We start from the raw sequence: 23858 nt of genomic DNA, 5'->3' as shown, positions 1-23858 counted from the left end.
TTGTTGCTGCTTTTTGCCTGTAGCCCTGTGGTCGGAGCTGCACAAGCAGGGTTTCTACAGACTTTTCATCAGAGGCCAGTGGTAGGCATTCTACACCCAGTGAGGGTGAGTTGTGTTTTTTCACCGATGCGTTACGCTTGGTAGATTTCAGTTGTAGCATCTGGGCTCATTGTACTTTAATTGAAGCTGTGATTTCGCTTGTTTGGTTAATTCACGGCGTGTTGGTGGTAGTTATCACATGTTTTACGTTTATGGAGAACATCTTTAGTTTGAATAGTTCAATGGCTGCACGCTTGTTTTCATAAAAGCGACAGCGGTCTACTTATATTGGGTTGTTGCAGAGCCGGTTACAGACCGCTAGTGGCGTCTCTGCTCGACCCGGTTAACGACACGGAGTTCGGCTTCATGAAAAAAAAAAGAAGCCCGCTGCGCTCGGCCGTCATGATTGGGACTCATGAGTGGCGTCTCTTCTTGACGTGACTCCGTAGTGCGGTGATGTATTAAAACGAACGCCCCCCCCCCCCCATGCGCATGAATTGGAGTTTCAGGCTTTTTCTGAAAGGTGCCCTTAGACTCCGCCCTCCTGGCCAACCAATGGCTCCAACTTGGGACCTGTCCATGGTGCTGGAAGCCCTTTGGGTTTCTCAATTTGAGCCCATGGATCATGTTATTAACAGTTTCCAATCATCCCGAGGTGGGGCAGATACATGTCACAGGTCACATTAGGAGGTTTGACTGATTGATTCATCCACCCAACCCCCACACCACCCACCCTTCCCACCACAGTCCCCTCAGGGAGCTGACAATTAAATGTGACATGAATGTGTAAACTGCAAAGGTGGTAGATTATGGAGCCAGGTACTACTAGAATGAGAGCAAATGTCGGGATCTATAATATATTACATGTTTGAGTGTTGTGAAAGTATGTCAGAAAGGCTTCCCAGGTCTTGTAGAATTTCTTCTCAAAGCCACTGATTGAAAGTCGTGACATTTCCAGTTTGAGGCAACACATTAAGTCATATAGCCACTGACTGAGTGTGAGTGGAGCAGCATCCCTCCACTTGAATAAAACTGTGTTTAGCCAGGAATGTCACTATGTGGCGTTCAGCCAATGTAAGGTAAGGACTGTTTATCAGTGGCTCCGGCTCCAGATGTTTCCCTCAGACAGTGGATAGTAAACACAACACATCTTCCATGACTTTCTGTAGACGAAGCCATAGCCAATATATGTGGAGCATCACTGGTTTGGCATTTATCACACATGGGAGTGATATCTGGGTAAATGCAGGACAGCTTGACTTTAGACATGTCGGCCCTGTGGACAGTCGAGCAGTGTCTTATACAAAGGGAAAATTTATGAATTGAGGCAACAATTGAGTCCCACAGATTGATTGGTATTATCTGGCCTAAATCATATTCCCAAGCTGTATTAATCTTGTTCAGAGAAGTACAGTTCAGCAAAGATTTCCTTGTATAAAGTTGATGCTACACCACAAGACAGTGGGCCAAAAGATAGATAGGTTCATCCGGGAAGAGCGTCCGAGCAGAACGCTCATAGTCTCAGACCTGTAAATATTGTCTTGGGCAAGCAGTATCCCTCCAATAGTTCTCCAAAAGAGATGAAATTACCATTTTTGATTAAGTTTTTAAAGGATTTAATGCCTATTTTTTGGGTCCTGAAAGGTAGAATCATGTCAACATGAAATAAAAAGATGATTGGCAGCAAAAGGACTTGGGAGATAGAAGTCTTCATAGCCAAAATTCCTCCTAAACTGGGCCCACAACCTCAGAGTGTGATTAAGTGGTGCACCAAGGACAACTGGGAGTGAAATGTCCTGGCATGATGAAGCTCCAGAGATGTCCATTCTGGACTGTGGGGCTGAAGGTAGAAGTGAACCTAAAATGAGAGACAGCGAACGTTAAGCCCCATTCCTCTCTCTCTTTTATGTCTCTGAAGGAGTGTTTTGGCCAAGTGTGGCTTTTTATTTTGACATATGTATGAAGAGATGATCGAGTCTAATGTGATGACGAAGGATTTATGGATGAATACTGGTATGCATTGTAATAAATATGTACATTTGGGGATGATATTCATTTTCAGAGTTTATTCGGTCAGCAAGAGACAATGTGAGAGGCGACCACTGCTGTGCAGACGTCTTAACCTGCTTTAATTATGTCATGAAGTTTTGTGATAAATATTTTTACATTTCTTTGTAAACACGACTCCGAAGTAATTGAATCGGTGATCTTCAATTTCAAATGGAATGTTATGGTTGTCTGGATCAAATGTTTCCGAATTGATTAGAATAAGTTTACTTTTACCTTGTATCCCCTTATTGGTTCAAATTGCTATAGAAGAGGAAGTGCTGCTGGTTGGTAATTTGATAGATCTGAAATGCACAACAAAAGGTCATCTGCATAAAAGGAAACTTTATGGCCCCCCTCCAAATACCCTTAATTTATCTGCTGCTACAAAGGGCAACAGCCAGTGTTTCAATTGCTAGGTCGGAAAGAATGGGACTCAGTGGGCACCCTTGACGAGTTCCGGCGTTTTCATCCAAAAGTCAGAGAAAATATGCCAGTGATTTGAAATACCACTGTGGGAGATGTGTATGATAGTTTAATCCGAGCTTTAAATGTTGACCCGAATCCCAATTTTTCCAGAACTGCAAATCGATATGTACACTCAATTCTGTGAAATGCCTTTTCAGCATCTAATATCATGTGACTCATCTTTACAGGGCGAGTATAGTATGTTAAATAGGTGTTGAATATTAAAAAAGATTGCCGGTTTTTAATGAAGCCTGTCGTGGAAATAATATTAGCGAGGTCATCTTCCAGTCTGTGGGAGAAGGGGATCCCTCCCCTTCTTCACGATGAGAGTAATTGATGCCTCGTTTAGGGAATGGGGAAGAGAACCCAGCCTGACAGAATCAGCCAGCGGATTCCCAAGTTGTGTTGAGAAGAGAATTTCTCAACAAATTCGTCTGGGAAACCATTTGGTCCTGGCAATTCCTGGCTAGTTTATTTTCAATGTCCAGGGGAGTCATGGCTCTGGTGCCTCCTAACGCAGGAAGGAGGAATCCTAGTCAGTCCTGGTTCTGCAGTTATTGTTTTACTATTCCGTCTTGCATGACGGCGGGAGCTTTCACACGTCTCCCTCTGAGGCCCAGCAACTGGTGGGAAAGAGTCCAGGGAGAGGGATTGCCCTGCACCAGCATGAGTTCTGGATTGGGTCTTGAAAAGAAGTGAGCGATCCCGATAGGATTGCATTTGGTGACCCGCATGTGGGCGTGACTGAGGGATCAGGTCAAGCCTGCAGTCGCATCATGAATTCATTCATTCAATCTCATGCTTTTGTTGTTTCCAGAACCACCCTGAAGCCAGACTCTTCACAGCCTGACTTCCAGATCCTTCGTCCAATCAACATGGAGCTGCTCGTCACCAGGAACCTGGCTGCATCCTGGTTGTCCACGGTCCCTGGAGTCCAGGTCCAGGGAGTCTTACGGTCCCTTCATGTAAGTTGAAGCCGCGCTGAAGTTTGAACGAAGGAACCAAGTTTTATTGGCGGTTCATGTTTTCCAGGTGAGTCTGTGTGAGGAAGACCTTGGTGTCTTGATGAAGATCCTAGTTGAAAACATCGGGGAGGGAAGCGAGGGACGCGGCTTGGATCCAGGCCGTGCAGTGGACCAAGGTGAAGCATGATGTGACGGGTGGAAGGTTCTAACCAACAAGGTGCGACGTGTCAAAGTGTCTCTCTGTGACCGTCCTGTTTTGTTTGTCAGTGCGAGCAGAGCGTCCTGAGCATCCGGTGGGGACGCTGCCACCTGACAGTGTTAGCACCGCTAACGGAGGACCGGGCGAGAACAGCGTTAGCACCGCTAACGGAGGACCGGGCGAGAACAGCGTTAGTACCGCTAACGGAGGACCGGGCGAGAACAGAGCTAGCACCGCTAACGGAGGACCGGGCGAGAACAGCGCTAGCACCGCTAACGGGGGACCGGGCGAGAACAGCGCTAGCACCGCTAACGGGGGACCGGGCGAGAACAGCGTTAGCGTGCTGCTCGACTTTGAAGTTAAAGAGGTCTGAGTGTTTCTTTCTCTTCATCTGTTTGTTCTTGCTTTATTTATTTGGTGTTTATTTCTCTGCTTCGCTCTTTTTTGTTTTTTCTCTCTTATTTATTTTGCTGTGTTGTTTGTCTGAGTTAATATTTTGTTTGTTTTTGTGTTGATTTCTGTTTTAATACTTGTGTTTATTGGTTTATTGTTTCACCATTACAGCCAATGAAATGGTCAAATACTATTACATGCAAGAAAGCCAACTTTTCATCCCTCTTCGCCCTCCAATACCCTCTAACCCTCACCCAACAAGTATAACAGAAACCCGTTTTAATAATAGAAATGAGATGAAACGAGAGCAAAATGAATAATGATCTAATCTTTTTTTTTTTTTAATGACAGGGAAAAAAAAGTGACAAAGATAAGACCCTGGTATGGTATCCAGTATGTACATGGATACAAACACACACATATATATGCACACACTCACTTTAATCATGTAGAAAAATACTGAAAACACTTCTAATGATAAATTTCAAGGCGTTTCTTAGGATATTACTTCACACCACATGACTTTCTGCTTCAAAACTGACAAAACGTCTGCAGGTGTCAAAAACACCTCGGTTCCTTCTAATAATGTACATTATCTTTTCCATTGTCATGTTTGATGCGATTGCTTTGATCCACCTTCCAACTCTGGGTCCATCAATGTGTTTATTTCTGTTGTGTGTTTGACTTTGTTTCCATGTTTGTTCTGGATTCAGGTCGTTGTGGCTCTCAAGAAGCAGGAGTCGCCATTCTTGCTGCTTCTGGTCTCTCAGCTCGGCATCAACACCAAAGTCAGAAAGTACGACATGTGCGCCACAACCTACATTAACAAGATCAGTCTGAAGTGTCCCGAGTTCAAAGGTCAGAGGTCAGTCTGTTGCTGTGTGGCGGCTCTTCAGCTTCAGGCCTGACCTTTCACTTTGTTTCAGACTCCAGCGGCGAGCCGTTGTGTCTCATCAGCTCCTCGGTGGAGTCCGGATCCGAGCTCTTCAAAGTGCAGTACTTCAAGGTAATCCCATTACCTCACAAAGTAATCTGATTACTCCATCAGATCAATGATGAGGAATTGTAAACTGATTACTTTTCTCTGTATCATCAGGCCGACCGTAGCGGACCCAACTTCTCATCTGTTTACAAGAACACAGAGCAAATGATTGCTGTGAGTTTATTTCTCTATTACAAACGCACACACGCACACGCACGCACATGCACGCACGCGGTCTCAGCTGGAGTATGTGCGCAGGTCACCTTCAGCTCATTGGATCTGATGCTGCACACGGAGGCTCTCCTTGCCAGCCTCGGCTTCCTGTCAGCTGTGATGTCGGGAGGATCAGGAGGGGCCGCTTCAAAAGAGAGGGAGTCCCAAAGGAGTGATGACAAGACACTGTCAGCCAAGCCCAGTCAGTGACACACACATACACACAGACACATACACGCGCTCTAACTGATGTAGTTTTCTCTTGCTATCTGCTGCCAGCTGCTCCGGCACCGCACTCCGACTGTGATGTCATCAATCTGAAGGTGATGGTGACGTTAGGAGCCTTTAACGTTCTGCTCCGTGACCAAACCTGCACCATCGCTGACATCAGAATCCAAGGTACTGTAAAAGAGGGTTGGAGTCCCGCAGGTCTGGGGGGGTTGATCTAAGTGGTCTGGTCTGTTGGTTTCAGGTCTGAACGGCTCCCTGCTGACTCAGGGACCTCAGACTCACATTTCAGCACGTCTGAGAGACTTTGTTGTCATCAACCTGGACCCCCGAAGTGTCCACCAGAAGGTGCTTGTCTTTTCTTTTGCTCCCCGGCTAAAGGCTGGCGAGAGTTCCAGGATCTGAACTGGGGTCCTGGACTGCTCCAGATGCTCATGGACTCCTGAACTTTGTACCTTTGTCTTTTGTTTACCGATTCTGTCCTGCAGGCCATCTCCATTGTGGGGGACGAAGTCTTCAGCTTTACCATGAGTCTAACCCCGAACGCCACCGAAGGCGCCGGCTACACCGATACTAGCAAGACTGATGGGCGGGTGAAACTGAATGTGGGCTGTGTTCAGGTGGTTTACCTCCACAAGTTCGTCATGTCGATGTTGGTAAGTCCAGCTGAGGTCAGGGGTCAGTTTACAGCCGCGCGATTCAACTACATTGACCTTTGTCGAAGCACAGCGCCCGTGCAAATGGCCTGGAACTAATATGGGCTAGTCTTGTAATATCAATCACGTAACACTGGAGCGGCTTTTCTCAGTGAGCAACAGCAACTAAGGGGGGCAGCTCTTCCCCAGAGGGGCTAAACAGCCACGGGTGTGGAAGCTAGTAATTATTGTTATTCCATAAATCAACTGAGGACAATAAGACCTTCCTTTTTACAAACATCGATTTCAATGCATTTACCATCAATGCAAAAAATGGAACTTGAATGAACTTCAGATTGTTTGAATATTTTTTTTAATGTTCCTGCAACTAAAGCAGGAACCTTTTGGACCAGTGGACCAAAAGGAAATATTTGAAACCAACCTGACACATTTTGTCCTCCATTTCACACTCATGGTTAATACATTATTACATTCTAAGTTTGGGAATCTGTCAACCCTTTGATGTCATCAAAACTTGTTTTCATGGGCTAGGGTTCCACTATGAATCTAGTGGGTTCTAGGGTCAGGCTAGCAAGAAGCACCAACGGCCATTTCCTTTCAAATGTAAATATGCACAACTTGACAGTCGTTGTTTGGGGATGTCAAATGTTTAACCTCATATCTCAACATTTATGATCTGCAGAAGTTCACCAACAACTTCCAGACAGCTAAAGAGGCTCTGAGTGCAGCCACTGCTCAGGCAGCCGAGAAGGCGGCGTCCAGCGTTCGAGACTTGGCTCAGAAGAGTTTCCGTCTGTCACTGGACATCCGACTGAAGGCTCCACTCATCATCATCCCGCAGTCCTCCACCTCCCACAATGCTCTGGTGATGGATCTGGGTCTGATCACTGTGGGAAACAGCTTCTCTCTGCTGGTGGTTGATGGATGTCCGCTGCCAGCCATCACTGACAACATGAACATCCAACTGACACAACTCAAACTGTCCAGGTCAGTGGTCTGAAGGATCTCCGCACAGCTTGTTTCATCTGGAAATCTCTCCTTCCAAACCCGTCTTTCCACCTGAAGCCTGAGTTGTCTATGTCCTGCAGGACTTGCCTGGACCTGGTCTGTGAGCGAGCCGGTACCGAGCTGCTGGAGCCGGTCAACCTGCACCTGAATATCAAGAGAAACCTGGCGGCTTCCTGGTATAAAGAGATGGCCGCTGTGGAAGTGGACGGAGATCTGAAGCCGATGAAGGTAGGAACAACTAATCAACATGTAATTTCTATAGAGAGCTCAGTTTCACTGAGATAGCAGGACTGATCTGATGTGTCCATAAGTATTTCAACTCGTCGACACAAAAGCCTCCAATCTATATTGTTGAATCTGCGCAGAGTGTAGAGTTGTATAGTTAGTGTGTAGAGTTGTACGGTTTCTACTCAGATTGGCAGTGTGCTGGTTCTGTGTGCAGCTGGAGCTCAGTCAGGAGGACCTGAAGGTGCTGCTCAGGATCCTGATGGAGAATCTTGGCGAGGCTGAGGACCCGCAGCCCAGATCTCACCGACAAGAGTCCAGTCTGCAAGTGCGAGTATCCAGTGCCCCCCCACCAGGTCTGACATGCTGGTCATGGCGGTGCTCCTTCAGCAGAAGGACCCCGGTCTGATGGTTCTGTTGCTTGGTGTGTTCAGGTGATGCTGGGAAGCCCACGACTGTTGGCAGTGACTCGGCCGACGAGGCTCCAGAGAGCATCAAGTTTAACTTCAACATCGAGTCTCTGGGCCTGGTTCTGTACCGCGACAACCCCAGTGAGGTCAGTGATGTGCATCAGGTCTGGACCTGGACCTGTGTAATCCAGGTTCTGATTGGATCCTCTCTGGCACCGGCAGCACTCGGACCTCCAGCACCAGCGGGACCAGAGACTCGGGGAGTTTGTGCTCCATCTGCTAAAGTGTTCGGGGAAGATGCTGAGCAACGGCTGCGTGGAGGCGAGTGCCGTCTTGACCGCCTGCACGTTGGACGACCTGCGAGTAGGCATGGACAGGGCGTCGTCACGGTAACCATCAACGGAGCACGTGGCCTGATGTGTGGTGTTTGTCTGAAGCGTCACTCACACTGAGTGCGGTGTTGCGTGCAGGATGGTCGGCTGCAGAGACCAGGGCAGCTCAGAGGCCATGATTGACGTGTCGTACCGGCAGAGTGCAGCTGAGCAGGAGGTGGTGGCGGTCCTCCACAAGCTCTACCTGTGTGCCAGCGTGGAGTTCTTGATGGCTGTGGCTGACTTCTTCCTGCAAGCTCTGCCGCACACGTCGCCGACGTCTGCATCGTCCGCCACAAACCAGCCACTTCCGCTCCGACAGACTGCCCAACGACAAGCTGCACCTGGGAGTGGTGAGACCAGGAACCTGTAGCCTCTACCTCCCTTATTCCTTGTCTTCCTCTCTACCACACCCCCCCACAGACTATTCCCAGAGTGAAGTTCACTCAATTCATTTTGTCTTCAACAGTGTTGCCACAGTTACCTTGAAAAAAGTATCTGATTACTAGTTACTCCTTTAAAAAGTAACTTAGTTATTTTATTAATTACTTGAATTTAAAAGTAACTAAGTGAGATTACAAGTAACCACTCCCTCCCTCTCTCTCCTGAGGAGACGACTTGATTGATGACTCTCAAGCTCACTAAGTTTTGTTGACAAAGAAAAGTGTTCCTTTGCATGTCCATGAACAGTGAACACACTGCAAGAGCTCAAAGAATCGAATAAAGAAAATATCAGTATGCTGACATGTTTAAATGTTTTTACACCTTTAAAAAATCACGAATAACGATCACAAAACCCATGAATCTTACTGGTTTTCAACACCAAATACCAACATCACAATAGTGTGCTTTCACTAACTTTAGTGAACAAAGAAATGACAGTACGTTGTCCCTTTGACTTCAATAAATTCAGGATTTCTTTTAGCTTTCAACATGACTAAAGTCACTGTCGTAGCGTTCCTCCAAGCCTAAAGGCCCAGACAGAAAACCCAGAGAGACGTCACAAAGGTTCTGTTATGGGTTGCGGTTCGTGTTGGACCCAAAAGCTGATAGGAGACCAAACCAAACCTGGACATCTAAAACTGGAGCAGCACACACTGAGTCTACACAAGGATGGAAAAAACCAGACTTAGCACAAGGACGTCCAAAGGTTAGGGTTAGAAACCTTAAAAAACACTTAAAAGAAAGAGATTTGTGCCAAGTATTAAAAAGCAGTTGTGAACGGGTGAGTTTTGATTTGAAGGTGTTGAGTTCAGTACAGTCGGGTTAGGGTTAGGGTTATACATCACCTTCTCATACATATAGGGTTAGGGTTATACATCACCTTCTCATACATATAGGGTTAGGGTTATACATCACCTTCTCATACATATCAACCATAGATCTGAAGTTATGTTGGCACAGAAGCTTCCGGGAGAAACAGAAACAAGCTCACCTGTTGAGAGAAACAGAAACGAGCTCAGCTGATGAGAGAAACAGATGACGTGAAATGAAGAAGTGAGGCTTCAGCAGTTTTGTGTTTGTGTCACCTTGCAGCCTCCAGCACTCGTCTTCGGCTGGTGGTGGTGGATCCAGAGGTGGTGTTTGTCGCCAGCCTGATGAAGGCCGACGCCCCCGCCCTCGTGGCCTCCTTCCAGTGTGACTTCGCCCTGCAGATCGATGACGACGGCGCCCAAAGGTTGAAAGCCAACCTGAGAGATCTGAAGCTCCTCGCCCGCCACTTCATCCAAGACCCGGAACACGGGGCCGTCACCACCGTACGAGCTCCGGCGTCCACTGCTGCTTCTAGTCAGCAGACAACTTCAGGCTCCGGGACGTGTTTGGGCGAGGACTGGACGTCAGAGGACTTACTGCTCTCATTGTGGTCCACAGGTTCTGAAGCCATGTGCTGTCCTCATGGACATCACAAGCACGGCGGAGTCCCAGCTGCACGGCTCGCTAGCAGTGGAGGAAGTGATGGTGAAGGTGGGTGGAGGAAGTGATGGTGGAGGAAGTGATGGTGAAGGTGGGTGGAGGCAGTGATGGTGGAGGAAGTGATGGTGAAGGTGGGTGGAGGCAGTGATGGTGGAGGAAGTGATGGTGGAGGAAGTGATGGTGAAGGTAGGTGGAGGAAGTGATGGTGGAGGAAGTGATGGTGAAGGTAGGTGGAGGAAGTGATGGTGGAGGTAGGTGGAGGCAGTGATGGTGGAGGTAGGTGGAGGAAGTGATGGTGGAGGTAGGTGGAGGAAGTGATGGTGAAGGTGGGTGGAGGAAGTGATGGTGGAGGAAGTGATGGTGGAGGTAGGTGGAGGAAGTGATGGTGAAGGTAGGTGGAGGCTGTGATGGTGGAGGAAGTGAAGGTGAAGGTAGGTGGAGGTAGGTGGAGGAAGTGATGGTGGAGGTAGGTGGAGGAAGTGATGGTGGAGGAAGGTGGAGGAAGTGATGGTGGAGGAAGTGATGGTGGAGGTAGGTGGAGGAAGTGAAGGTGGAGGAAGTGAAGGTGGAGGAAGTGAAGGTGGAGGAAGTGATGGTGGAGGAAGTGAAGGTGGAGGAAGTGATGGTGGAGGAAGTGAAGGTGGAGGAAGTGAAGGTGGAGGAAGTGATGGTGGAGGTAGGTGGAGGAAGTGAAGGTGGAGGAAGTGATGGTGGAGGAAGTGATGGTGGAGGTAGGTGGAGGAAGTGAAGGTGGAGGAAGTGAAGGTGGAGGAAGTGAAGGTGGAGGAAGTGAAGGTGGAGGAAGTGAAGGTGGAGGAAGCTGGATCCTCAGACCCCTGGACAGCAAGAAGATGGTGAGGAAACACTTTGTCCTGCCCACAGATTTCTCCGTTCATCATCAACACGGTGATGACAGTGACGACCGCCATGACGGCGGGGCAGAGCGCTGAGCGGAGCCAGGAGTCCAGGCCCCACCAGGCCGACCTGTGGTCAGTCAGGAACATCCACTCCTGCAACTTCTGGTTCCTGGGAGTGGACCAGGCCGCCGAGGTCACCGAGAGCTTCAGGGAGCCGGAGCGGCACCAGCGGGACCAGAGCTTCACCCTGGACGTCAAGGTAGCAGTGCGGTTAGGATGATCTCACCGTCACTGGGTCCCGGTGTCCTCCTCGCCAAGTCCTGTCCTCCTCACCATGTCCTGTCTTCCACAGGTGGTCCAGGTGACCCTGGAGTCCGGTCTGGGTCATCGAACTGTCCCTCTGCTGCTGGCAGAGTCCTCCTTCAACGGCTCAGCCAGGAACTGGTCCTCTCAGCTGCACCTCCAGGCCCTCATGACCCTGGAGGTGAGACTGTCCTGGTCCTGGTCCTGGTTCTGGTCCTTGTATTTCTTTATCTGATCTGGGTTTCATGTATTGGTTTGTCCTGAACGATTGCAGGTGAATTATTTCAACGAGGGTCAGGCGGTGTGGGAGCCCCTGATCGAGCGGGTGGACGGCGGGCGGCGGCGGTGGAACCTGGAGCTGCAGGTGAAGCTGAATGTGTTTCTTAACAGAACATCAATAGAATCTAAAATGAATAAGAATAGATAGATTAAATATGAACACCTGAAGGTTTAATGAGGGAGACTCTTGCTTGTTCTTGGGAGAGATTCTGCTGAACCTTGCAACAGCTTGGAAGGGGGCGGAGCTTAGATGACCTCTGACCTCTGACCCTTACAGGATGCTTCTGAGCAATGACGTCATCGTTTCCTGCACATGGGTTCCTTCAGTCCATACCTCAACGCCGAGGCTTTGTTATAAAGTTTCTCCTCTCGGGAACCTGTTGTTAAAAAAAGGAAAAGCTTTTCCGGTCCTGAACACCGCGGCGTGCGGACGATCAGCCCAAAGCCATGTGGTTACAGGAAACAGAGTAGTTGTGTGGACAGGGCCTAAGAGACAAAGTCAAACTGGATCAAAATCCTGTGGAAAGACGTGACAATTCAAACATAAACTGTGGAGTTGTATGTTTTGTTTTTTTACAACTCCTTTCAAGACCTTTAGCTTTAATCCTGGACGTGAGTGTTCTAGGACCCGTGATGTTGAGGACATCCTTTCTGTCTCTGTCTGCTCCTTCAGATGAAGACCAACCCAATTCACAACCGAAGTCCTGTTCATGGAGACGACTTTGTCGTCCTTCCTGAGCCTCGCACCGCCTTCACCATTAGCTCCAAAGACACCATGAACGTCACGCTGTCCCAGAGCAGCCTGAGCGTCTTCCACCACCTGGCCAAGGTATGCTGTCCTCTGTTGTCCTCTGTCTTCCACCACCTGGCCAAGGTATGCTGTCCTCTGTTGTCCTCTGTCTTCCACCACCTGGCCAAGGTATGCTGTCCTCTGTTGTCCTCTGTCTTCCACCACCTGGCCAAGGTATGCTGTCCTCTGTTGTCCTCTGTCTTCCACCACCTGGCCAAGGTATGCTGTCCTCTGTTGTCCTCTGTCTTCCACCACTTGGCCAAGGTATGCTGTTCTCTGTTGTCCTCTGTCTTCCACCACCTGGCCAAGGTATGCTGTCCTCTGTTGTCCTCTGTCTTCCACCACCTGGCCAAGGTATGCTGTCCTCTGTTGTCCTCTGTCTTCCACCACCTGGCCAAGGTATGCTGTCCTCTGTTGTCCTCTGTCTTCCACCACCTGGCCAAGGTATGCTGTCCTCTGTTGTCCTCTGTCTTCCACCACCTGGCCAAGGTATGCTGTCCTCTGTTGTCCTCTGTCTTCCACCACCTGGCCAAGGTATGCTGTCCTCTGTTGTCCTCTGTCTTCCACCACCTGGTCAAGTTACGCTGTCCTCTGTCCTCCTCTGTCGTCCACCACCTGGTCAAATTACACTGTCCTCTGTCGTCCACCACCTGGTCAAGTTACGCTGTCCTCTGTTGTCCTCTGTCTTCCACCACCTGGTCAAATTACACTGTCCTCTGTCGTCCTCTGTCTTCCACCACCTGGTCAAGTTACGCTGTCCTCTGTCGTCCTCTGTCTTCCACCACCTGGTCAAGTTACGCTGTCCTCTGTTGTCCTCTGTCTTCCACCACCTGGTCAAATTACACTGTCCTCTGTCGTCCTCTGTCTTCCACCACCTGGTCAAGTTACACTGTCCTCTGTCCTCCTCTGTCTTCCACCACCTGGTCAAGTTACACTGTCCTCTGTTGTCCTGCCACCAGTCGTGGTTACTGTCCTCTGTTCACCACCGCTCGAGTCGTTGTTCCTGTCCATTTTCTGTCCACTAAGCCAGTGTATCTCTGCTGTGTTTTGTTCAGGCGTTCTCTGAGGGCACAGCCTCCACCTTCAACCTCTCTTTGAAGGAAAAGGCCCCGTTCACCATCAAAAACTCTTTGGGCATTCCTCTCATTGTGCAACACAGCGCCACCTTGAGGCCAGTGGGAAGTCCAACACTGGGAAAGTTGCACGAGCTGTCTGTTGATCAGAGCATGGACCTGGAGCACTCGGTGTTGGAGTCGTCCTCCAGAGGCAAACTGTCGGCCCTGCAGCGCCAGGACAGCTGCATGTTCAGCCTGAGCATCGGTCAGTGGCCTCATCAATCCCCCGCCTTCTGTCTTCGTCGCTGATTCTGACCTTTCCTGTGACCCGTAGTCCCATCTGGGTTCAGCGAGATCTCCAACATCGCGGTGGAAAAGCCTGGTCGGCACCTCTACAACGTCCGCGGCCCGATGCTGCAGGAGGCCGTCTCTGTGCTGCTGCAGGTTGATGCTGCTGGAGGCAACAAGGTCATCACCGTCCGCTCACCACTGCAGGTCAGAACCTTGCACACGGCTGTTATGTTGTTGTTATTGTTTGTGTTATTTGATTGTTATTTACGGAGATCTGCGTCCTCAGATAAAGAACCACTTCTCTGTGCCGTTCACCATCCTGAAGTACTGCCCAGTGTCCTGCAGCCTGCAGCCCGTCGGCCAGGCCAAACCTGACACAGACTTCCATGTTGCCTTGGAAACATACAGGTAAGGTAACAGTGCCTTGCTCAGAGGCACTAGGTGTAACCGTGCTAAGCTATTCTTCACTGCTGGCGGCTGGCTGGCTCAAACGACCTCCTCGACTCTGCGTTGCGTAGTTTGTGTTGAAGGAAGACGGGATGCTGGGAAGTTCTTTGTGTCGCCATTTAATATCCTGGGTATGAAAATGAACATTTGCTGGTCAGATTCACAGCTTGCACCGGACGTCTACACACAGCACACTATTACAGAAATACACATTAATTACCGGAGGCTAACTAGCTAGCTCATGTGGTGTGTTAAACATATATACACAGTTAAACTTGTGAGACACACATAAAACACATGAAAACCCACACTCCGGTAGTTTACAAGACACAAGATTACATATTGAACATGTACAAATAAAAATATACAGTTTTATACACTGCTGTTATCGACAACCCACCTCGTGCACGCCTCTGGTGAACTGACAACGCTGGCCACCTGGCAGCAGCATAAACTTACTATTTGTGAGGGAGGCACTGCATTGAATAATTGCATGAACCCAAATAATAACAAGTGGAATGTATCCCACATAAACCTTGTTACATAGGCAGTGTTTCCATATGTTGGGTGGTGTGCAGATTGCTCTGAGTGGGATGCGTCCGTCGTCCTCAGAAGGACCTGCTGTGTTTCCGCCCGATGGTCTCTGACGTGCGCCGTCTGTCCTGCAGGTCGCAGCTCTTCCTGCGTCCAGCGGGACATCTGGACGGGCAGTACGCTGCGTCCTCCAGCTGCGTGGCCTGGAAGGAGAAGGTGCACTGCAGCTCAGAGGTGCGTTCACTGCTGCAGTGTCCGGCGTCCGACAGCGGCCTTCTGCCGCTGATGGTCAGTGTGTTGGCCGTCCCCGATGACCTGCGCCACATAGCCAGCCACGGCGAGGAGGACTGGGACCCCGCCTACATCCTCCACCTGCACCCGGTGGCCACGCTGCGCAACCTGCTGCCCTACAGCGTTCGCTACATGATGGAGGTAAGACGCTCTGGGCAGACAACAGGGCTCCGACTCGTCACCTCCATCTGCTCAAGCCTCCGCTCTGTCTCCGTCTCAGAGCTCTGCGGACTCATACGAGCTGCAGGAAGGCAGCACGGCCGACCTCCTGAACGCCCGCGTCTCCGGGGAGATCGTGTCGCTGGTGCTGATGAGGTATCAGGGCCGCGACTGGCACGGCCACGTCCGCATCGAGCAGGACCTGCCGGAGTTCTTCGCCTTGTGCCTGAACTGCGACTCAGACTTGAGCATGAAGGTGGACGTGAGTGTCCACGTCACGAGGACGAACGGCCGCCTGTTGCTGTCCCTGTTCAGCCCGTACTGGATCATCAACAAGACGTCCCGAGTGCTGCAGTACCGTGCAGAGGACGTCAGCGTCAAACACCCAGCGGACTTCAGAGACGTGGTCCTGTTCTCTTTCAGGAAGAGGAACTTGTTCAGCAAAAACAAGGTAATCCAGATGAGATGTTCTCTCTCGCTGTGCCCACACAGACCAACTTTATGACCCGATTAAAATCCATCTGATAATATTTGCACCATCTTATTAATATTTCGAGGGTATGGCAGGAAGAGGTGTAGTCCAGCATCATGACGTGACGATCACACGTTGGGGAACAGAGTAATCCATACTTGCCTCTTCCTGATTCTACTCTGACCAACATAAGAGATCTTTGAAGTTGCAGTTTAAAAAGTAATGAAAGAAGAATTCCACTTTTGATATTGTTGAGCTTCCGGGTAAAGTCATGATTCTGTGCACTTGTCTCAAGCAGCAAACGTCAAGGTGCAAAGCATTATGGGATTGATCCTCTAAAGTTAATTAGCTCCGGCCTTGGTGCATATGAACTGACACATTATTCACATTACTTTATTCAAGGTTCATGTCAATAAAACAAACTTTTCCTTTCATTGGAAACAAACATTTCTGATTGACAAAAAGTGAGCTGATAGAGAAAACAAGAATCGGAGGTTTAACCACAGTTCTTCTACGTGACGTCTTCACTGGTTCTGCCTTTTCTCTTCATGACGTGTGGTGTTGTGTTGCAGATCCAGTTGTGTGTCTCCACCAGCTCGTGGTCTCAGGGTTTCTCTCTGGACACGGTTGGAAGTTACGGGTGTGTCCGATGTCCTGCCAACAACATGGACTTCCTGGTAACTGCCATGGGTCACACTTGTAGTCTGGTGTGTAGTTTTCATGTGTGTGTGCTCAGTGTTGTTGTGTTTGTGTCGTCAGGTCGGTGTCAGCATTCAGATCAGTAGCTTTAACTTGACCCGGATTGTCACCATGAGTCCTTTCTACACGCTGGTCAACAAGTCATCCTACGAATTGGAGGTGGGAGAAGTCATAAGCCAGACCTCCACCAGGTGGCACTACATCCCCTCCACTGAGGTGAGTCCACAGTGGCTGCTGTTGTATTACTGTTGTGTTGTTGACAGTACACTGCTGTTGTATTGCTGTTGTGTTGTTGACAGTACACTGCTGTTGTATTGCTGTTGTGTTGTTGACAGTACACTGCTGTTGTATTGCTGTTGTGTTGTTGACAGTACACTGCTGTTGTATTGCTGTTGTGTTGTTGACAGTACACTGCTGTTGTTTGTTGCAGTGTATACCGTTGTGGCCAGAAAGCAGCTCTGGGAGGTTGTGTGTCCGTGTGGTCGGCTCTGAATCTGCTTCCAAATCCTTCTTCTTCAGTGGTCAAGATAACGGCACCCTGCTGAGCCTGGACATGGTGAGTGTTCCACCAATCAGAGCGCAGAGCCTCCAACACCCTCAAGCACTCTCTGGATATGGTGTGTGTGTGTGTGTGTGTGTGTGTGTGTGTGTGTGTGTGTGTGTGTGTGTGTGTGTGTGTGTGTGTGTGTGTGTGTGTGTGTGTGTGTGTGTGTGTGTGTGTGTGTGTGTGTGTGTGTGTGTGTGTGTGTGTGTGTGTGTGTGTGTGTGTGTGTGTCTTTCTCTGTCTCCCTCTCTCTCAGTGTGGTGGGCTCCTGGTGGACGTGAACGTCTCCGATCATTCCACCGTCATCAGTTTGTCAGATTATTACGACGGCGCTGCTCCAGCTCTCCTCGTCAACCACACAGCCTGGAGCAGCATCAGCTACCAACAGAGGTTAGACACACACACACACACACACACACACACACACTTCTTCCTGGTTTGGTGTGTACCATTTCATGTTTGGGGTTCAGAATTGGTGTGATGAAGGAACTGTTTGTGGCTCAGTGGCTCACCGCTGGCTCACGAGCTGAAGCCCTGCGAGGCTCGGCGGTTGGTGTGGGACGACCCGGCAGGACGGCGCTTGCTGCAGTGGAGCTGCAGGGGCCATGCTGGAGAACTGGACCTGCTGAAGGTGGGACTTCAAACTGCGCAGTACTTCCACTCATAAAAGACACACCACCTACCAACTCATCGTGCTTTACACCCAATGGAACTTCAACTCTATCGACACAAACACAACTCGGTCATTTCAGGAACTTTTTACTGAGAAAACCAACAATTGAACATCAGTAGAGAACCAGTCTGGCTCTTCTTTGTCGTGTTCGTGGTCTTCTAGTTGTCTTCTTTGTCATCTTCTTCCTCTTCCTCTTTATCATCTTCTACTTGGTTGTCTTCCTCCTCTTAGTCTTTATCTACTTTATCGTCATTTTAATCATCATCTTCTTCAGAGATTCTCACACTGATGATGCTTATCTTGAACTTGCTGCTGTGATGAGAAAGCTTTTCAGAAGCAAACATGTGAGCTGTGCTGTGGACTCTACTCAGTTCAGACTCAGACCAAAACTCAGCAGTCTGCAGAGTGCCGTAGCTCCACCCGCCTCACCTCTTCTGTCTCCCTTGTTTCAGGATGAGGTGGGTCAGTTCACCGACGACAGCCAGGCTCAGGTCCACTGGGTGTCCTTCCTGGATGGACGCCAGCGGGTTCTGCTATTCACGCAGGACGTCGCCGTGGTGACAAAGGCTCGCCAGGCCGAGGAGCTTGAACAGTTTGAACAGGAAGTGAAGTTGTCCTTCCAAAACCTCGGACTGTCATTGGTCAACAACGGGAGCCGGCAAGAGATTGCATACGTCGGTATCACCAGGTACAACATGACATAGACACCACCAGGTTAATACCATGACATAGACACCATCAGGTTAACACCATGACATAGACACCACCCAATAAATACCATGACATAGACACCACCCAATAAATACCATGACATAGACACCACCCGATAAACACCATGACATAGACACCACCAGGTTAACACCATGACATAGACACCACCCAATAAATACCATGACATAGACACCACCCAATAAATACCATGACATAGACACCACCAGGTAAACACCATAACAAACACACCACCAGGTAAACACCATGAAATAGACTCCAACAGGTAAACTCCATGACATAAACTCCACCAGGTAAACACCATGAAATAGACCCCACCAGGTAAACTCCACCAGGTAAACACCATAACAAACTCCACCAGGTAAACACCATGGCATACACACCACCAGGTAAACACCATGGCATACACACCACCAGGTAAACACCACCAGGTAAACGCCATGACATAGACATCACCAGGTAAACACCATGACATACACACCACCAGGTAAACACCAGGAAATAAACTCCACCAGGTAAACGCCATGACATAGACACCACCAGGTAAACGCCATGGCATACACACCACCAGGTAAACACCATGACATAGACATCACCAGGTAAACTCCATGACATAGACACCACCAGGTAAACTCCATGACATAGACACCACCAGGTAAACACCAGGAAATAAACTCCACCAGATAAACACCATGATATAGACACCACCAGGTAAACTCCATGACATAGACACCACCAGGTAAACACCATGACATAGACACCACCAGGTAAACTCCATGACATAGACTCCACCAGGTAAACTCCATGACATAGACACCACCAGGTAAACACCATGACATAGACTCCACCAGGTAAACACCATAACATACACACCACCAGGTAAACACCATGACATAGACACCACCAGGTAAACACCATGACATAGACTCCACCAGGTAAACACCATAACATACACACCACCAGGTAAACACCAGGAAATAAACTCCACCAGGTAAACACCATGACATAGCCACCACCAGGTAAACTCCATGGCATAGACACCACCAGGTAAACAACATGACACGTTATGCTACAGCTCAGGTGTGGTGTGGGAGATGAAGCCAAAGAATCGCTGGAAGCCGTTCAGTCAGAAGAACATCAACCTGCTGGAGAAGCTGTACCAGAATCAGCTGAGTGGAAAGTCTGAGCCTGGGTGGGTCAAGCTGGACACCAACCTGGAGGTCAGAGAGCAAACTGCTGTTGCCAGAGTTCACATACCTGAACCTGACACACCTGAAGTGGCATGTCATGCTCCGCATTTCTCAGGTGAACCTCAGTGGAGCCATAATGATGATGCGGCAGCCCGTCAGCTGCCCAGTGAGGAGGAACTTCCTGCCGGGGATCCAGGTGGAGTTCAAGCAGTCAGTGCATCAACGGAGCCTGAGAGCCCAACTGTACTGGCTGCAGGTATATACACACACACACACACACACACACACACACACACACACACACACACACACACACACACACACACACACACACACACACACACACACACACACACACACACACACACACACACACACACACACACACACACACACACACACACACACACACACACACACACACACACACGGAAAATGGATTTCTCTTCTGCATGCAGGTCGACAACCAACTGCCTGGTGCCGTCTTCCCCATCGTCTTCCATCCGGTCCCTCCTCCAAAGTCCATCGCCCTGGACTCAGGTGGACTTTCCTCATCATCATCATCATCTGGGTTTCAATCAGTCAGCTTTATTTACCCTGAAGTTCTGGTTCCATAGAGCCCAGGCCGTTCATGGACATGTCCGTCATCACCAGGTTCAGCCAGCACAACAACGTCATGCAGTTCAAGTGAGTGCCATACTCATGCTAGTTATACCATATGCTTTAATATTCACTTCACAATCCCATCCTAGTTATACTATATGCTTTAATATTCACTTCACCTGGATAATACTAAGCGTTTGACAAAGCCTGCCAGGTGTCTGTGGTGAAGACAAAAGCCTGCCGGGTCTCTGTGGTGAGCACCCAGTTGTCCTGAATGTGAACCTGTGTTATAGGTACTTCATGGTGCTGGTTCAGGAGATGGCAGTGAAGATGGACCAGGGCTTCTTGGGTGCTGTGTTGGCTCTGTTTACACCGGCTGCCGAGCCGCAGGTTGAGGGACAGAAGGTAGGACTCTCCTCTGTGTCAGACTCTCTTGGGGGTCAGACTCTCGGCTCTACAACTCGGGTAATGGTGGTTCTGCGGTGTGTTCCAGTCGGGGCTGATCACTGGAGATCTGCAGCGCCTGCAGACCGAGCTGACCGAGGCGTCGCTCAACGACTCGTCGGGACTCAGTTTTTTTGAGCATTTCCACATCTCTCCCATCAAGGTGAGGACGCTCATCCTCCTCACTGCCCAGGACTGTGAACCCGACCACCAACATCATTGTCTTGGTGTGTCCTGCAGCTCCACCTCAGTCTGTCTCTGGGCTCCAGTGGAGACGATTCAGCTCAGGAGGCGGCGGCCATTCAGTCCCTCAACCTGCTGCTGAAGAGTATTGGAGCAACACTCACTGACGTGGACGACCTCATCTTCAAGTGAGAATGAAGCTTGTGTGAATTCCTGGATTTCGGGCATGTGAAGTCACTTTGTGTTGTTTTTGTCAGGTTGGCATTCTTTGAGGTGAAGTACCAGTTTTACCGCAGAGAAAAGCTCACGTGGGCAGTGGGACGACACTACAGTGAACAGGTACTATTACACAGCTCCGTCACTTGACTGTAGCAACAACTGAATGTGCTGTCCCTTCACTCCAGCTGTGATAACAAAACTCTTCCAAAGCTTGTCTGTAGTCCCGTGTCAGCAGTTACAGCTGCAGAGTCTGTCTCTGCAGTTCCTGAAGCAGATGTATGTCTTGGTTCTGGGTCTGGATGTCCTGGGTAACCCGTTCGGGCTGATTCGAGGTCTGTCTGAAGGCGTGGAAGCCTTTTTCTACGAGCCATTTCAGGTCTGTGCTCAAGATCACAGGACCACCCGTCACACCACTGGTACTTACAGATAACGTGAAGGAGGCTTGTGTTTGACAGGGAGCCGTTCAGGGTCCGGAGGAGTTTGCCGAGGGTTTCGTGATCGGAGTCCGGAGTCTGTTGGGACACACCGTCGGTATGGATGTGAGCAACAGTTATCCTACAGTGAGCGCTGTGCCCCGTCTCATCAGCTGTCTGGTACCTCATGCAGGGGGTGCCGCAGGTGTGGTGTCCAGGATCACGGGCTCAGTGGGTAAAGGACTGGCAGCCATCACCATGGACAAAGAGTACCAGCAGAAACGGCGAGAGGAGATGAACCGACCACCAAAAGACTTTGGAGAAAGTCTGGCTAAAGGAGGGAAGGGACTGCTGAAGGTACTGTAGATAGAATCCTAATCCTGACCCCCAACCCCAATCCTGACCCCAACCCCAATCCTGACCCCCACCCCAAGCCTAAAAATGACTCCCAAAACCTAACCCTGTCCATCAACCCTAATCCCTGACCTCCAACCCTAACCCTGACCCTTAACCCTAATCCCTGACTCCCAAACCTAACCCTGACCCCCAACTCTAATCCCGACCCCCAGCCATCGTTTTGAGTGTTTTGGTGGTGTGATTGTGTTTTCTCTGTCTTAGTGATCTCTTGATCGCCCGTCGTCTCGGCTCAGTTTCAGTTGTTTTTCATGCTTCATAATTTAGTGCCACCTCAGCATGGGCGGAGTAAGAGTTTCTACTACCAGCTGTTAGCGGCAGTTGATGTTAAAACAGAAACACTACGATACTTTGAATTTTTACTTGGCTCCTGAACCTTCTGGTCAGCTGGTTGCTCTAGCTCCTGAACCCTCTGACCATTCCAGCTCTTGAACCCTCTGACCGTTCAAGCTCCTGAACCCTCTGGCCGCTCTAGCTCCTGAACCCTCTGGTCGCTCTAGCTCCTGAACCCTCTGGCCGCTCTAGCTCCTGAACCCTCTGGCCGCTCTAGCTCCTGAACCCTCTGGCCGCTCTAGCTCCAGAACACTCTGGCCGCTCTAGCTCCTGAACTCTCTGGTCGCTACCGGACAGAAATGTCCATGGGCTTGATTCACGAGCGTCTCTCAGTGAGCGCTCTCGTTCTGGTCAGATTTTAATAATGGCGGTTGAAGGAGCATCTATCCTGATTTGTCAGTGCCGTCATGTCCCAGCCAATCAGTGGCCTGCCGTCTGCCAATGTCACATTGTCTACTAGCCTCAGTTCCCTTGGAACCTCTGCTGAGGAGGTACCACTAAAGTACCTGGTACCAAGTACAGACACGTAATGGAAAAGCTTGAAGCAAGTGGAGTACCTGCAGGTGGAATAATAATAATTAATAATAAGTCATTGTTATGATGTCCGTTCAAGTAACACCTTCTGTCCTCAGGGTGTCGTGGGCGGAGTCACAGGCATCGTCACCAAACCTGTGGAGGGTAAGTATGTGTGTGTGTTGAAACTGGGAGGAGCTAAAACATGCAGCACAGGGTAGTACACCCACTCACTGTGTGTGTGTGTGTGTGTGTGTGTGTGTGTGTGTGTGTGTGTGTGTGTGTGTGTGTGTGTGTGTGTGTGTGTGTGTGTGTGTGTGTGTGTGTGTGTGTGTGTGTGTGTGTGTGTGTGTGTGTGTGTGTGTGTGTGTGTGTGTGTGTGTGTGTGTGTGTGTGTGTAGGAGCAAAGAAGGAGGGGGCAGCAGGCTTCTTTAAGGGCATCGGTAAAGGGCTGGTGGGCGTGGTGGCCCGGCCGACAGGCGGGATCGTGGACATGGCCAGCAGCACCTTCCAGGGGATCCAGAGGTAACCTGGTCTCCGGGTGACCTGGGCCTCCTGCTGTGACTCTGTGTTTTCTGTCTCTTCTTGTCCTCCACTAATCTCACCTCTCTCTGCTCTTGTTGTTGAGTCTGGATCTATCTCTTCTGTGTGTGTGTGTGTGTGTGTGTGTGTGTGTGTGTGTGTGTGTGTGTGTGTGTGTGTGTGTGTGTGTGTGTGTGTGTGTGTGTGTGTGTGTGTGTGTGTGTGTGTGTGTGTGTACACCTGTTGCATGTTTGCATGTGGATTGTTGCAGCAGATGAAGGTAAGTCGCTGCATCATGTTGCATCACGTTGCCCCGCCCCTGCTCGTAGACCCGGCCTTTTGTTACATCATCAGCTTGTTGCCATAGTGTCAACGGGCCACGCCCCCACTGAAAGACACCTGACGGGGTTTTCTAAAAACACCGTTGTGACGGACTTCCATCAACAACCCTCTAACTGGACACCCACCCACACCTGACAACTCCACCTCCATTCCTTTCATTTCTTCCTCTCCTCCGCTTTACCTGGCGGCCTGTTCTGCTTCGCCCCAGACTTCACCTCTGTGCCTTCTGATGGTTAGAGGAGCTCCATCAGCTCCTCTCTTCAGGGACTGGCTGGCTGAATGGTCATGTGACTGCATCTGATAGTGTGCCATGTTGAGATTTATTCCATTTCCTGTTTGTCTGGCAGAGCATTGCCCAGAAACATGCTTGAAGCTGCATCACAGAGAAACCTGCACCGATTTTACATTTTCAAAAAAAAAAGAGAGAGAGAGAGGACAGAGT

General features: G+C 49.6%; 1 protein-coding gene across 1 annotated transcript in view; it reads left to right on the top strand.

Moving 5' to 3' along the window:
• vps13c (vacuolar protein sorting 13 homolog C) overlaps window positions 1-23858 on the top strand; it is an 81129-nt gene that overhangs the window by 49270 nt on the left and 8001 nt on the right. The window contains 46 exon segments of the mRNA XM_080514661.1: window positions 3371-3518; window positions 3586-3694; window positions 3786-4084; window positions 4824-4968; window positions 5037-5116; window positions 5207-5266; window positions 5351-5507; window positions 5585-5704; window positions 5778-5881; window positions 6022-6189; window positions 6872-7176; window positions 7278-7425; window positions 7640-7778; window positions 7857-7978; window positions 8055-8221; window positions 8303-8556; window positions 9740-9960; window positions 10076-10168; window positions 11000-11233; window positions 11327-11458; window positions 11552-11641; window positions 12230-12385; window positions 13402-13666; window positions 13736-13896; window positions 13979-14100; window positions 14808-15105; window positions 15185-15574; window positions 16168-16272; window positions 16355-16510; window positions 16725-16850; window positions 17095-17228; window positions 17343-17469; window positions 17964-18199; window positions 19316-19460; window positions 19546-19686; window positions 19889-19970; window positions 20048-20117; window positions 20327-20438; window positions 20527-20640; window positions 20718-20848; window positions 20918-20999; window positions 21142-21255; window positions 21335-21410; window positions 21486-21649; window positions 22672-22717; window positions 22954-23077. Of these exon segments, the coding sequence (XP_080370787.1) occupies window positions 3371-3518; window positions 3586-3694; window positions 3786-4084; window positions 4824-4968; window positions 5037-5116; window positions 5207-5266; window positions 5351-5507; window positions 5585-5704; window positions 5778-5881; window positions 6022-6189; window positions 6872-7176; window positions 7278-7425; window positions 7640-7778; window positions 7857-7978; window positions 8055-8221; window positions 8303-8556; window positions 9740-9960; window positions 10076-10168; window positions 11000-11233; window positions 11327-11458; window positions 11552-11641; window positions 12230-12385; window positions 13402-13666; window positions 13736-13896; window positions 13979-14100; window positions 14808-15105; window positions 15185-15574; window positions 16168-16272; window positions 16355-16510; window positions 16725-16850; window positions 17095-17228; window positions 17343-17469; window positions 17964-18199; window positions 19316-19460; window positions 19546-19686; window positions 19889-19970; window positions 20048-20117; window positions 20327-20438; window positions 20527-20640; window positions 20718-20848; window positions 20918-20999; window positions 21142-21255; window positions 21335-21410; window positions 21486-21649; window positions 22672-22717; window positions 22954-23077 (6972 nt within the window).

Source organism: Blennius ocellaris, assembly GCF_963422515.1.
Source record: "Blennius ocellaris genome assembly, chromosome: 1".
Lineage (NCBI taxonomy): Eukaryota > Metazoa > Chordata > Actinopteri > Blenniiformes > Blenniidae > Blennius > Blennius ocellaris.
Note: the sequence above shows the minus strand (reverse complement) of the source record. Positions and strands in the feature narration are given on the sequence as shown.